This window comes from Macrotis lagotis, chromosome X (assembly GCF_037893015.1).
Source record: "Macrotis lagotis isolate mMagLag1 chromosome X, bilby.v1.9.chrom.fasta, whole genome shotgun sequence".
NCBI classification, from domain to species: Eukaryota; Metazoa; Chordata; class Mammalia; order Peramelemorphia; family Peramelidae; genus Macrotis; species Macrotis lagotis.
The window spans coordinates 502,758,772-502,773,749 of record NC_133666.1 but is presented as its reverse complement, the minus strand read 5'-3'; the positions used below and the strand labels follow the sequence as shown (position 1 = coordinate 502,773,749).

The following is a 14,978-nucleotide window of genomic DNA, read 5'->3' as shown; positions in this document are numbered from 1 at the left end:
TGCCTAATGTCCTTTGCCTCAAAGGCTGTATGTAGTTCAGTAGCTCTGGACTATGTCCTCCTGAATATGTACTGATTTAGCTTTTATTTACTTTGGCAATGGGTCTTCCTCTTTGTCATTTTTCAGAAGACTTTCAGTGACCATTTATTTTCCTGAAGTGCTATTTGTTTATGCTGCTAGTGTGAATACCCTACAAACTTCCCTTCCTCAAAGTGAAATGGTTTCTGCCAGGGCTTACCAGGAGGGAGAAGAAGGCAAGCAGGAATCTGATTTATAATGCAAATTTCCCTTGGCAGTTGTAGAAGTTATGTTACAACTTCATACTCACAGATATTTTGAGTTCTGTGTGGGTAGGGATTCAGGTTAGTCAGAATGAGAATGTTGGCAAATATTCTTAAATTGGTCAGATTGAGAATGCTGGCACATTCATTTAAGTGGTATTGCTAAAGTACATGTTTGATCATGCTAGTCTCCCTTCCCCCATGCTTAAAGCATGCCACTGGCTCCCTGTTCCCTCTAGACTAAAATATATATTCCTCTGTTTGGCATTTAAACCCTGTCACAATCTGACTGTAGCCTGTTTTTCTAGGCTTATTTACTTGATATTCCTTCTATGTGTAAAATTGCTTTACCTGTCAGTGTACTTTTTCACAAGCACACTTCATGCCCTCTAGCTCCAGGGACTTTTCCTTGAGCCCTTTTCTGATTTTCATACCTTCCCCATCTCAGCTGAATTACCTTATGTTTACTGGGTATATACTTTGTATATGTTTAATGCTTTCTCCTCCAACAGAATGTAAACTTTTTGAGGATAGGGATTTTCTTGTTAGTATCAGGCAAAGAAAGTGAAGATACTTTCTCCCAACTCCACTTCCTTTTATTGTTAATATTCCTTCTGACATTAGATTTTTTTTTTAAGAAAACTCATCATATTGAGAACTTTTGCTCTTTTTCATTGTTCTTGTTCTAAACTCCTTGTCTTTTGAGGTCCTTTGCTTTGAGAGTTTCTGGGTTTTTTTTTATTTCTGTTGCTCTCTTATGAAGGGAATTTTGAGAAAGTAGCCTCTTTTGAGCAGTCAGACTTTCCTTTTCTCAGAAATCTTAAACAATATTTGTCTGACTTCATTATGTGTTTTTAAAGTTACTTGATTGGTAAAAAAGGGTCATAGAATTTATTTTTTTAAAAATCCTGTAGGCTTTTATCCAAATACTGTAGAATTTGTGCATGTGTGATTTGGGGGCGGGGCTTATTTTAAATCTTGTCTTAGCTATCTTTGTGTATTGTGTTTTAAGGGGTGGGAATTCTTTTGTAGATTTTATCTTGCTGGTTGGATAGGTAGGATAATTCAATTCAACAAATGTTTATTAAGCACTTTAAGGGCTCTAAGGATACTATGAGAAAAAAATATAGTTCTTTTCCTTTAGGTTTTGCTTTTGGTGGGGAGTGAATGTTACATGTTCTTGGATAAGTCTATTATGATGTACTTGGAGGAAGGAGAGAGGACTGGTATGATATTAGCCTACTTTTGCAGATAAGGCACGGAGAGGCGAGTTCTTGCCATCTTTTTTTTTTCTGAATTAAAAAATTCCTGTACTTAACAAAAGATATGAACATTTCTATAAATGTTGTGCAGCAAAGGACAAATTTCATATGAAATTGTGACTCTATTTTGTAGAACTTGCTTTTCTTTTTAGGTGTATAATTAAGCATGTGAAGTCAAAGCTGTGATGCTTGTCTCTGCTTCTTTCTAACCTTTCTCCTATTTTCTTCTCATTTTTTGAGGGGGGATACTATCCTTTATATTTCCTCTTCTAATTGGATGCCAGGGGAAGAAAAGCAAAAGCCTTAAGCTTAGTATGCATAGTTAAACAAAACAAATTTCTATATTTTCATATCTAAAACTATTCATTTTGAATTTTGAATCCATCACCTTTCTGTCAGGAGGTAAGTTGGATGCTTCATCAACAGTTCTCTGGAATTATAGTTGGTCATTCACCAACCAGAGTTCTTTGATATTCTTTTGGTTCTACTCACTTCGTTCTTTATCAGTTCACACATGTCTGTCTTCCTAGAGATCTCTGAAATTATATGTCTGTGATCCAATTATGTTTCATTATGTTAACATGTCATAATTTGTTCAGCCATTCCCCATTAAGCTTTAATTTTTAATTTTTTGCCATACAAAAGAACTATTATCAGTATTTTTGTATCTTTTTTCCTCTTTGAACTTTTTTGAGTCTCTCTTTAATTGTAATACAGTTGGATCAAAAAGTAAACACATTTTAGTGATGTTTTTGGGCATAGTTCCAATTTACTTCAGGGAATGACTTTCACAAATCTACCAACAGTGCTTTAAGTGTTCTTTCTCCTCCACCATGTGTCATCTTCCTTTTTTTTTCATCTTTGCTGATCTGATGGGTCTGAGATGTTATAATTGTCATTTCTTTAATTATTGGTTATTTGAAACACTTTTTCATATGGTTTTTGATAGCTTGGATTTCTTCCCTTTGAAAATTGCCTAGTTATGCTTTGATTTTTTTTTAATCTATTGGATAATGTTTGTCTCCTAGGTAGATACTTTTTTTTTGACATAGAACTAGTAAATTTGTAAGACTGAACTAGTGACTATCTTTCAAACCAGAACTGGGATTATTCTACTAATTTTGAGTTCTATTGATAATGTGATCCTTTTAGTTGAGGTATTACAAATAAAATGTGCTTTCTCAAAAGGTAGCAAACTCCTTAAAAGACCTTCAAATAAAAATTGTATGACTACTTTTCAGTTATTTATAGAGTGAGGGGATGGCATGTCAATGGGCCCCTGAATTCTTTTCCAACTCAATAATTCTATGAAGTTCAGAGGAGAGAGAGATAGTGGAGTAAACTAAATTAACATGAACTGGATCATAAGGATGACCAAACCATAGAGGACACATCTGCTCTACTTGTGTTTGGACTATATGGGTTAATTTAGATTTCTTAATTCAATTACAAGAGAGGCAACTTGCTTAGTGGAGAGTAGCTGGCCTCAGAGTTGTGTTCAAATCCATCCTGGGACTGATTTATTGACCTAATAAATCTCTTAACTTGTCAGTAGTCTTGGACAATTCTCTATGACTATATGTAGCAGGAAAGACAGCTAACTGCACTGATAGAGGGAGTTATGCAATCTAATAAGCTTTTGTCACATTTATTAGTGACTTTTTATGTTCAGAGAACTGTTAGTGTTAAGGTTTTGGAGGGGGGATTAACCTCATAAAGGTAAGAGATGGATTGTAGTCTCATGAAGTTTATAGGCTGGTGTCATTTTGATAGTCGAATGCCCATGGAGACCAGTGATGACCTTTTGACTGATGTAACACTTTGTAGCTCTCTTATTGTATTTCTGTCCTAATGTGTTATTATGGTGGGTTTTTTTTTTTGGTTTTTATTACAAGGCAATGGGGTAAAGTGACTTGCCCAAGGTCATACAGCTAGGTAATTATTAAGTGTCTGAGTCTGGATTTGAACTCAGGTCCTCCTGACTCCAGGGCCAGTGCTCTATCCACTGCACCACCTAGCTGCCCCGTAATGTGTATTATGGTTAATGGTGTTTGGACCCCTGAAGGGACTATGTTTTTTTTTTGGGGGGGGGAACTATGTTTATTTAAGTTTTGCATCTTCCCTAATGCCAAATGTAGTTTTTTTGTGCATGGTAGGAATTTGATAAATTCTGAATGAATGTATGTTTGTGTGATAGTCACTTTATCTTGCTCTTTCAGTTCATGTTTTCTGGAGTTCTAAACAGCTGTCATTACTTGGCAGCCTTACCAATTGTTTGTGTTGTTCAGGCTGGAGGCAGCTGTTCATAAAGAGGTTTTCCTGTATGTGTAATTCATAGGAAACAAGACCATAATCATTTGGAACTCCTGGTCTTGTCAGTCAGGAGAGACTTCTCTATTTTGAGTACCCAGTTGCTTCCCTCTCTGTTACATAAAAGGGGATCTTGAAGAGGATAGAAGTTGTGGAAAGGCAGATGTCTCAGGCAGGAGAATTAGGGTCCTGTTCCTAATTGTCATTTACTGTATGACCTTGGACAAGTCACCTTAGGTTTCTGGAGCTTTGTTTTCTCATGGAAGAACTGATCTAGATGATTTCTAAAATCCCTTCCAGTTCAGAGATTCTATAACTTTTCTAAGCAGAGTAGGAACAGTTTAGATTGCTAGACCTAGAGTCCAGAAGATCTGAGTTCAAATCTGGACTCAGACATTTACTAACTATGTTACTCTGGGACAAGGCTTTTAATTTCTGTTTGCCATAATCCATTGGAAAAGGAAATGATAGATAACTTCAGTATCTTTTTCATGAACAAAAAATTACCATGGACAATAGGATCCATGGGATCATGAAGAGTTGATCACAACTGAATGAAACTACCACAAGAAAATAACCACCACCAATAACACTATCAAAGAGTTTAGTGAGAGTCATAAGTCACACCTGAGACTGGATTGTGAATAGTACAAAACCAGCTATTTAGATATAAGTATTAGGTATTGAGATGTTATACTTTAGATAACTTAGATATACCCTGTGTGAGTATTTCAATCATTCAGCAAACATTTATTAAGTATTTACTAAAAAACAAAAACAGTTCCTACCCTCAGGGAACTTATATTCTATGGGGGAGACAATATATATCTATATCTACACACACACACACAAACACACATATCCCTAAAGGAACATGAAAGATACATGAAGTCAAAGAGGTAGCAGAGAAGCTGTGGAAGATCTCTTCCAGAACATGGAATTTAGGCTGAATCTTGAAGGAAACTTAGGATTCTCAGAGAGAGAGCATCCCAGGAATGGGGTGCAGCAAGGGCAATGACAGAGAGAAGGAAAGATAGAAAACATGATCACAAAGCAGCAAGTAGTCCAGGGAACTCATATGTCATATAGAAAATGGCCAGCTCAATATACTTAAACCTCCACTTTATAGGGGAGTCTTCATGGATAGTAAAAGGAAGTAGACTTTTTTCCTTTCTCTCTTAAATGGATACTGTGAGGAAAGAATACAAGGAATACAATAATGCTATCTGGCATTTTATGTACCAATTTTAAAAGTACAAAGAATTTTATTTTTTAGGACCTTGCAAAAACCCTGTTAGGTAGACACTACAGATAGTATCATCTTCATTTTACACTTGATCAAATTGAGTCCTAGATAGATTAAGTGATTTGTCAATGGTCATACAGCCAGTAAGAGTAAATGGAATAATTTTTAACCTGAGTCTTACAGATTCCAATGCCAGCACACTTCTTAACTGTAACATGACAGAAATATTCTGAAGTTAGAAGAATTGAATTGAAATTATGGTTCTGTTACTACCAGTGTGACCTTGGGAAAGTAACTTGACCTTGTAACTTTCCTCTGCCTCTATTTTTCCCTTATATAAAAGGGAAGGGTTGAATCAGATGATCTGAGGTCTTTTCCCAGCTTTAAACTCTGTGGTGTTCCCAGTGAATCCACTTCTAAGGCCAAGTGTATTATAACATTCTTAGGTAGAGCTTCTTAACTGGATGTCCACAGACTCACAGGAGGCAGGTAGATAGATCTGGGAGGGGGAGGGGGAATGTTTGTGAATTTGAATGGGGGGAAAACATTTATCTTTATTTCCATCAAGTTCTAATTGAAATTTAGCATTTCTTCTGTTATAAGTGTGGCAAAGTCCAAGTAATTTTCTGAGGAAAATTTAGGTTTTTCCCAGACTCTCAGAAGGGTCCATAACACAAAAAGGGTTAGAAGTTCCTCCTCTAAAGTAATTAGGTGTTCTTACCAAAGTTTATAGCTGTCATGAGTACCACTATTAATGAAAAAGTTTGGAAATAGTGGAGGGTAATGGGGAAAAATTAGTTGCTTGTGACTTGATGACTTCTGATGTGTTTTCTTTATCTCCCCAGGTTTGGAAGGCATTTCGAATCTCCTCTTCTTTGGCAAAGCATTGTCATGATCTTTACTATGTTACTGATGTTGAAACTATGTACTGAAGTTCGAGTGACAAATGAGCTGAATTTAAAACGTCGCTCTTTTGCAGGTTAGTGATTAATAATTAGTTATCATTGTCTTTATATAGAAATTGTCATCTGGATTACCTAAAAACTTTTATGTCTTCTTGCTCCTTATGGCCACCTGCCATTGATGCTCGAAGGCTAATTTCCTATCACTAATTTATAAAAGTAGGTTTAATAATGGCTAAAGCCGACATCTCTTCAAATGATAATTATGTCCAAATTCTGGGAAATTCAGCATGGCATGTACCTTTGTTTCATGTAAATTTAAGACTGAATTAGAAAAGGGAATGTATTACTTTTCAGCTGTGTTTTTTGGCTAAGTTTCTAGGTCAGTGAAGGTTGAAGGTCAATTAGGCAGACTAAAGAATGATTGAATCTCACTAACCGCAGGTGTAGCCTGTAAATAAGGTACTTCATTAAATGCTATTACCATTGTTTTCGTGATTGTGTAGCCTCTGCAAATACAGTCTGATTTTCTGGTTGTAGGTTAATGTGTTCTATGTACATAGGCATATTTCTGGTCAAATTGGAAGTAGGGCTAACCAATTCATTTATTTTTTTGGTCTGTGGTGTTACTATAGCAGGAACACCAGCAAAGAATCTTCCTTTACCAAAGTGTATTAGTACCTTCTCTGCAGTTTATAAATAAGAACTGGGGTTCTTAACTTGGGGTCTGTGAACTTGTATGTGTATGTGTTTGTTTTAATAAGAAAATTTGGAATTTTCTTTTTTTAAAAATTTTAATGTATTTATTTTTACAATTAAATGTAAAGATAGTTTTTTGTTGTTGTTGTTGTTTTTTTAGATTTTTGCAAGGCAATGGGGTTAAGGGACTTGTCCAAGATCAAACAGCTAGGTAATTAGTAAGTGCTTGAGGTTTCATTTGAACTCAGGATCTCCCAACTCCAGGACAGGTGCTCTATTCACTGCGCCACCTAGCTGCCCCTTAAAGATAGTTTTTAACATTAGTTTTTGTAAAATTTTCTTCTTCCCACTCTTACCTCCCCCCTCCCTATGATAGTAAGTAATCTGATATAGGGTATTCATGCACAGGCATGTTACACGTATTTCCATATTAATCAAGCTGTGAAAAAAAATCAGAACAAAGGGGAAAACCCCCTAGAAAGAAAAAATAAATAAAAAAGTAAAAGTAGTGTGCTTTGATCTGTATTCAGACTTCATAGTTCTTTCTCTGGATGTGGATGACATTTTTTATCACAAGTTTTTTTAGAATTGTCTGTATTGCTAAGAAGAGATAAGTCTATCATACTTGATCATGTGAACTTTTTTGAAAAAAATATTTTGATGTCTTTAGTATGATTAGTTTCTATAATCTACATGCTTTATTATATACATTTTATTTTTTTCTTTTACTAAAGATTTTATTTGATTTTTACAAATTTTCCCCCAATCTTACTTCCCTCCCCCATCCCCCCCTATTATATACATTTTAAAACATTGGGTTTCATCATACTGCAAAAAGGGTCCATGATTACAATAAAAAAGTTAAGAACCTCTTTTTTACAGTGGTCAAGAGGTTAATTGATTTGCCCAGGGTCTCACAGTCAGTGTATGTCAGAAACTGAATTTTTAACCCAGGTCTTCCTAACTGCAAGGCTGCAATTTTAAAATTTTAGCAAATTATTGTGCTACTGTTATAATCCTGTAAGTGCAAAGTAAAGCACTTCCATTTTTCTTTATAAGAAATGTTGGTTTCTTCTGTGGAACTATTAAAAAACTTTATGTTGACTTTTCTGACAGTTGTAGAGTACTGTTTTTATTTTTCTTCTGTGTTTTTACCATACTTTGAAATTTTGTTTATTCCCCATTATGATATGGATCTTAGGTTTTGGATGTCCTCAGTAGGAAGCCATTTTTTCCTCTAGTGCATTTCTTTTCCTAGGAATTTGAGCTTTATGAAGCTTTTCTCAGTTTGGAATTGTCTGGGGTGACCTTTTGCCTGGGTATCCCTTAATTTCTATTCCTGATGATCCTGGTTTATTCACTGGAACTTACTCTTTACTTTTTTTTTCTTTCCATACTTTTGTTTTTTTAATTAAGAGAAATCTTTGGTCAACCTAGGTTGGCATAGATTTAGTGAAAGATAGGGTAGGTATTTTCTAAATTCAGTATCCTTAGAGCTATTAATGATAGTAAAGATTATCATTAATTCTGTTGGCTGATCAATAAGACCCTTTTCCCCCCTCAGATTTTTAAAAATGAAGAATTTTGTTTATAGTTGTACAAGATGAAAATAAGGTCAACTTTATTATATCACTAATTCTCTTAAGCAAGCAAAGGTATTAATAAAAGGTGAATGAAGCTCCTAGTTTTTTCTAAAAACCTTTCAAGAGACTTATGCATTTAAATCTCTGCCTTGATAATTTTGATTTTCCTTTTGGACTTCTTTTTGTACCTTTTATTTTATTTTTCTATTTCACCCTGCTCCATGACCCTTGTAGACTTTGACTGTCCAGGACCCACTGGGTTTCCAGCCAACAATCATGTAACTGCCTGAAATATGATCAGGTTGCCCATTAGCAGGGCATGGGGAGGCCAAGGCATAGACTCTCCTAGTAACCAGATTAGTCATCACCAAGGGAAATAACACAAAAACCTTAGTCTGTTTGTACCCAATGACACTAGGCAAATAGCTTGCGGTTTATGTTGTCCACTGTGTCTGAAATGATTAGAAACAGGCTGTCATTGCCTTATCTGAAACAGCATCCAGGGTTTAATAGTAACAACAACAAAAAAGTGAGGTAACCAAGGAAGCAGATTTCTGAAACTGAATAGGAAGATATAGTAAAATTAAACATTTATATATCCTTACTGAACTGTTTGAATACTGCAGAGAACCTAGTCCCAAGCATTAATTGCCCCTTATATAGTTGTTTGGAGCTTGGCATACTTTTCAGCCTAGTTGCTTCTAAGGCAACAAACCTAGACATGAGTGAAGTGAAAGATGACTTGACATTTGCAGAATATTTTTTTTTTTGTTTGTTGGTTTTCTCTTAGCAGAAGATCTTGTTGAAAAAAATTTACCAAGAAATTAGGTCATAATTCTTTTGGAAACACTTCTATAAAGAAGAGGTGTTGTATTTTGATTCAAAACAAAAACTAAAATTGATAATTTATTGATGTTTGCAGTTATTCTGTCAAATATTGACCCAAATATATTCAGGACTGTTGTGACAGGTTTAAATCACTCACAAGTCAAGCATAAGCAGATATAAAAATCATGAAATATTTTTAACTCACGAACTTTTTTGTTACTTGGATGAATTAACACAAAATTTGAAATTTTAACTTTTAAACTTACTTTCTATTCAGAAATTTAGATGTATTGAAGACTGTAGGGAAAACATGTTGAGTTGTCAATTGTGAATTCATATTAAATCAGCAATTGATCTTCAGTGTCTACTTTGTAAAATAAAGGCAGAGCTCATAATAAGTTCTACGGAGAAACAGAAATATGTCTTGCTCTATTTCCATGTATCAATTTAGAAAAATGGGCCACAATTCAGTAGGAACACTTTATTTTAAACTGACCAAAATGCAGTTTTGAATTTAGGCTAGCCATTTTGTAACCTGATCTATCTTCAAAGTATTGAGTCAGACAAACTCATCAGCATCAGTTTTCTCTTCCTATGTTTCTGCTTCTCTTCTGAGAAGTTTGCTTCTCTTCTGAAAAGTGGCCTTCTCAGACCCATCTCCTCAACCCATTATCCAACTTCTACCTGAATGAGTCACTGATGAATGGACTTGGTGGAAAGGTGAAGCTCTTATTGAACTGAATGCATGCATAAGTTGTTGGAAACCTTTCTAGCTAAAGATTTCCATAGGAAAGCCAGTCTTTCTAAAGAAAAGGGTATGGGGGAGAAGAAGGCCTTAACATTTGAAGAGAGTAGTAGTTTTTGATTTTATAGAAGACAAAGAACTACTCTTCTTTGCAGATCAAATTGTGAAAGAGTATAGAACACAAAGTTGAACAGCATGAGTTCCTAACCTTTTTTGTGACATAGACCCTTGGCAGTCTGATGAAATTTCTGGTTCCCCATTAGAGTAATGTTTTTTTTTTGTTTTGTTTTGTTTTTGGTTTTTTTTAGGGTTTTTTGCAAGGCAAACAGGGTTAAGTAGCTTGCCCAAGGCCACACAGCTAGGTAATTATTAAGTGTCTGAGACCGGATTTGAACCCAGGCACTCCTGACTCCAGGGCCGGTGCATTATCCACTGCGCCACCTAGCCACCCCTAGAGTAATGTTTTTAAAAGCATAAAAGAAAATACATGGGATTCCAAAGGAATTAAGTTATATTGAAATACTGTGATCAAAATATATTTTAAAAAGAACAAGCTCATGGATTCCAGGTTAAGAACTCTTGCTCCAGATGTTTTTAGTAGCATATAAGAGGACATGACTAGTTCTAAGTCACTTAGATTCTTTCTTCTCTGTACAACCTTCATCTTACTGTCAGCTGAGTTAGTTGTTGAATGTCCCCTGTCCGTAAGGTTTTGCATGCTGGGATTTCAGAAGTCAAAAGAAAAAGGTATGATAATTTAATGAGATGTTTTAAGACATCATTTCATGGATTCTCTTGGCTTTTATTTTAGTATTAATGAGAATTCAGTCGAGAAACATCCTGTGTGTTGGAGGATTCTCCAACAGACTTGGACAGCTAACTGATGGGAAATAAATGTGGTGGTAATGATCTTTGTGATGGTACTTTCCCACCTGAATTCTTTCCAGGGTCTTATTAGCCTGAGAGAAACTGACTGTAGTGGAAAGGAAAAAATAATATATTTTATTTTTGAAATTGTCTTCAATCATGATACATGAGGTTGATTCCAACATGGAATTGACCCCTCCTGCCTAAACCCATGATGAATTCCAGAGTATGAGAAAGTAGAGATTATTTTCTTTTAGAGAGGAGAATTTTGTTGGGGATGGATTGAGGGAAACAAGAAAGTAGAGAATCTGCTAGTTGATCAGATTTAACATTTTATTACATGGATCTTCCTCTTTCCACCTTAAGATATGAATCAATCCAGATTTAATATGAAGTCATAATTTTCTATTATAACAAAAACTTGTACATGTCCTGGAAGGGACAGAAATTTTATTGTAGAGTTTTTTTAATTTTATTTTTTTAATTTTCATTTTGTACAAATGGGTTTTTTTTTACATTAATAAAAATATTCTTGTTTAAGAGTAAATGAAATACCCCCCCCGCCATGAATATAGACTTGCTTGAGCGATAAAGTAAAGGGGAGAGAAAAAAATTAGAATTAAAAAAAATAGAAATAATTGTAGGTATGGCCAGGTGGCACAATGGATGAAGCACCAGCCCTGGAGCCACAAGCACCCGAGCCCACATCCAGCTCCGTAGACCCAGCAATCACCCAGCCTTGTGACATGCAAGCTACAAAAACCAAAAAGAAGGGGGAAAAAAAGACCCAAAATAAAATAAAATAGTAATAATAGTAGGGGTGGCTGGGTGGCAGACAGAGCATTGGCCCTTGAGCCAGGAGCACCTGGGTCCAAATCCAGCCTCAGACACCCAAAGGTCACCCTGCTATGTGGCCCCAGGCAGGCCACCCAGCCCCATTTTCCCTGCACCCTCCCCCAAATAATAATAATAAAAATGTGCTTCAGCCTTTGTTCCAACACCAACAACTCTGTCATGGGTGGATCACATTCTTTATGGTAAGTCCATCGCAAAAGTCACTTCCATATTTTTCCACCGTTGCCATTGCTGATCACAACTCCCTCCTTTCTTATTTCTCCACTACCATGCACTATATTTTCCCTCTCCTTTCACTCTGACTCTGCTGTAGGGTAGCTGAGTGGCGCAGCAGACAGATCCCTGGTCCTGGGGCCAAGAGGCCCTGAGCCCCCATACCACCCCTTAGGCCCAGAATCCACTTGGCCCTATGGTCCTGGACAGGCCTTCCAATCCCAGTCCCTTGCAAGAAGTAAAAAAGAAAATGTGTTATATCTGACCACTCTACCCCCATGGTCCATCCTCTCCTCCTTTATTCACATCCCCACCCCTTCCCCCTACCCCACCTCCTTCTTACTCCAGATGCCTATACCCCATTGAGTATATATGCTGTTTCCTCTCCTAACCACCTCTGATGAGAGCAAAGGTTCCCTCATTCCCCCTTGCCTCTCCCCTTTCATATCATTGCAGTAGCTCATTGTAATAAAGAAAAATCTTATTTATGAAATATCTTGGCCTATTCCCCCTCTCCTTTTTCTTTCTCCCATTCCATTTCCCTTTTTTTTTCTATTGACTCCATCTTTACACCATATTTTATCTTCGAATTCAGCTTTCTCCTGTGCTTCAACTATAAAAACTCCCTCTGCCTGCTCTATTAACTGAGAAGGTTCATATGAGTATTATCAGTGTCATTTTTCTATGCAGGAATACATGCAGTTCATCCTCATTAAGTCCCTCATATTTCCCCCCTCTCCTCCAATCTCCATGCTTCACCTGAGTCCTGTATCTGAAGATCAAACCTTCTGTTCAGCTCTGGCCATTCCAAAAGGAACCTTTGAAATTCCCCTGGCTCATTAAAAGTCCATCTTTTTCCCTGGAAGAGGACATTCAGCCTTGCTGGGTAGTTGATTCTCGGTTGTATTCTAAGCTCTTTTGCCTTCCGGTATATTATATTCCAAGCCCTACTAGCTTCCAATGTAGTTGCTGCTAAGTCCTGTGTGATCCTGACTGCAGCTCCATGATATTTGAACTGTGTCCTTCTGGCTGCTTGTAATATTTTCTCTTTGACTTGGGAGTTCTGGAACTTGGCTATAATATTCCTAGGGGTTGGTTTTTTTGGGATCTCTTTCTTGGGGGGGATCGGTGGATTCTCTCCATTTCTATTTTGCCCTCTGCTTCTAGAATATCAGGGCAATTTTCCTGTAGTAATTCTTTGAAAATGATGTCAAGGCTCTTTTCCTGATCATGACTTTCAGGTATTCCAATAATTTTTAAATTATCTTTCCTAAATCTATTTTCCATATCAGTTATTTTTTCAATGAGATATTTCACATTTTCTTCTAATTTTTCATTTTTTTGGTTTTGAAGTATTGATTCCTGATTTCTGGCAAATTCATCAATCTCCCTGAATTCTATTCTTTGTCTGAAGGATTTGTTCTCCTCAGAGAGTTTTCTTATCTCTTTTTCCATCTGGCCAATTTTGCTTTTTAAAGCATTCTTCTCCTCAATAACTTTTTGAACTGTCTTATCCATTTGACCTAAGCTGGTTTTTAGCATGCTATTTTCCTCAGCATTTTTTTGGATTTTCTTGACTAAGCTGCTGACTTCATTTTCATGTTTTTCCTGCATCTCTCTCCTTTCTTTTCCCAGTTTTTCTTCTATCTCCCTCATTTGATTTTCAAAGTCTTTTTTGAGCTCTGTCATAGCCTGAGCCCAATTTCTGTTTTTCTTGGAGTCTTTAGATGCAGGAGCTTGTGCTTCCTCATCTTCAGACTGAGTATTTTGATCCTTCTTGGGCTCATATGCAAAATATTTCTCAATGGTGTTCCTCTTTTTTTCTCTGCTTGCTCATTTTCCCAGCCTAGGCCTGTTTTGGGGGTGCTTCCTGAGGTTTTTGGACACTCCCACAGGGATCTCAATGTGTGAGGCTCTGTCCTCCCTCCTGGTCTGTGAATGACCATAAGCACCCCCCTCTGCCACGGGCCAAGGTGGGGGGCCCCTGCTGTTCTATGTGGGGGCCTAGACTGTGATCAGGATCTGAATGTGGTCAGAGCCCCAGAGTCCTGTTTCAGGGGCAGAGGACAGAGCTCTGCAGTCTCTCTTCACTCCCCTCCCTTAGCTCAATGGGCTCATGCCCTGGGGGCTTCTGCTTACCTGCTCTGCCTGCTTCTGTTCCTGGATCTGGGCTGTGGAAAGACCAAGCTGCTTGTTGTGTGCCCTGAGGGCTGGGCTCCAAGTGCTCTCTCTGGCAGAGGTCTCCCAGCTGTTTCCCCACTTTGTGCCAGGTGCTCCCCAGGGCGTAGCTCAGGAGACTCCCCCGCTGCTGTGAGCTGCGGCTCCCAGCGCCGTGGGGCTGCCTCTGGGAGGCTGATGTTCTTTCACTCTGGCGGGCCACCCCTCCAACCCCGGGGAGCAGAGCCTTTCTGCTCTTTTCCAGGTTACCTTGAGTAGGAGAACTGTCTCACTGGGTCCCTTTGAGGGTTCTGTCTCTCGAAAGTTTAGTTAGAGTCCTTAGTTTCGAAGTTTTATCAGAGAGCGCCTAAGACCTACCCTAACTCTATTGTAGAGTTTTTATAGCATACATGTATCCTGAATTTTCCCCATGTATATAGTTCAAAATGATATTTTTCAAAGTGATCTTCTTGGAACAGTTCTTCCCTGACCTGAACCTTAATCAGTTTTTGAGGGTCAGTTTTTGATGCAAGAAACTAATATGGACCTATTAATGTTCTTTGTACTAATGAACCCTTTTAGAGCTTTTCTCTTCTCCTAAGTTAAATGTTTTAGTAAAAGAAGAAATTTGAAATCAGTCCTTCTTTGGTCTTATTGTAACTTATTGGAGAAAGGAAATAGAATCAATCTTCCATTTGCTCTGTTGGGTTTTACAGAACAGTGATAAGTGTTTGAAAAAAATCTGAAGGACACCTCTGTCCCCCAACTCCGTGACTAATAGAGGCCTTGTTAAAGTTCACTTCTATGGGCAACTAGGTGGTGCAGTGGATAGAGCACCAGCCCTGGAGTCAGGAGGACCTGAGTTCAAATCTGCCCTCAGACACTTAATACTTACTTAGCTATGTGACCTTGGTCAAGTTACTTAACCCCATTGCCTTGCAAAAAAACCCAATAAAAAAATAAAATAAAGTTCATTTCTAGTTTCTTGGAGATCTTGCCTCTATTGACCAGTAATAACCTAAAAATATAG

At 37.3% G+C, this 14,978-nt stretch overlaps 1 protein-coding gene across 5 annotated transcripts in view; it reads left to right on the top strand.

Annotated features, from left to right (window-relative positions):
• Positions 1-14,978, top strand: part of SLC66A2 (solute carrier family 66 member 2) — a 215,025-nt gene that overhangs the window by 7,094 nt on the left and 192,953 nt on the right. For all 5 annotated transcript variants that reach the window (XR_012472121.1, XM_074204701.1, XM_074204702.1 and 2 more), the window contains exon 2: positions 5,945-6,078. Coding sequence is in view for 4 of the 5 variants with exons in the window: in XM_074204701.1 (XP_074060802.1) it covers positions 5,945-6,078 (134 nt within the window). In the remaining variant the exon portion in view is untranslated. The remainder of the gene's footprint in view (positions 1-5,944; positions 6,079-14,978) is intronic.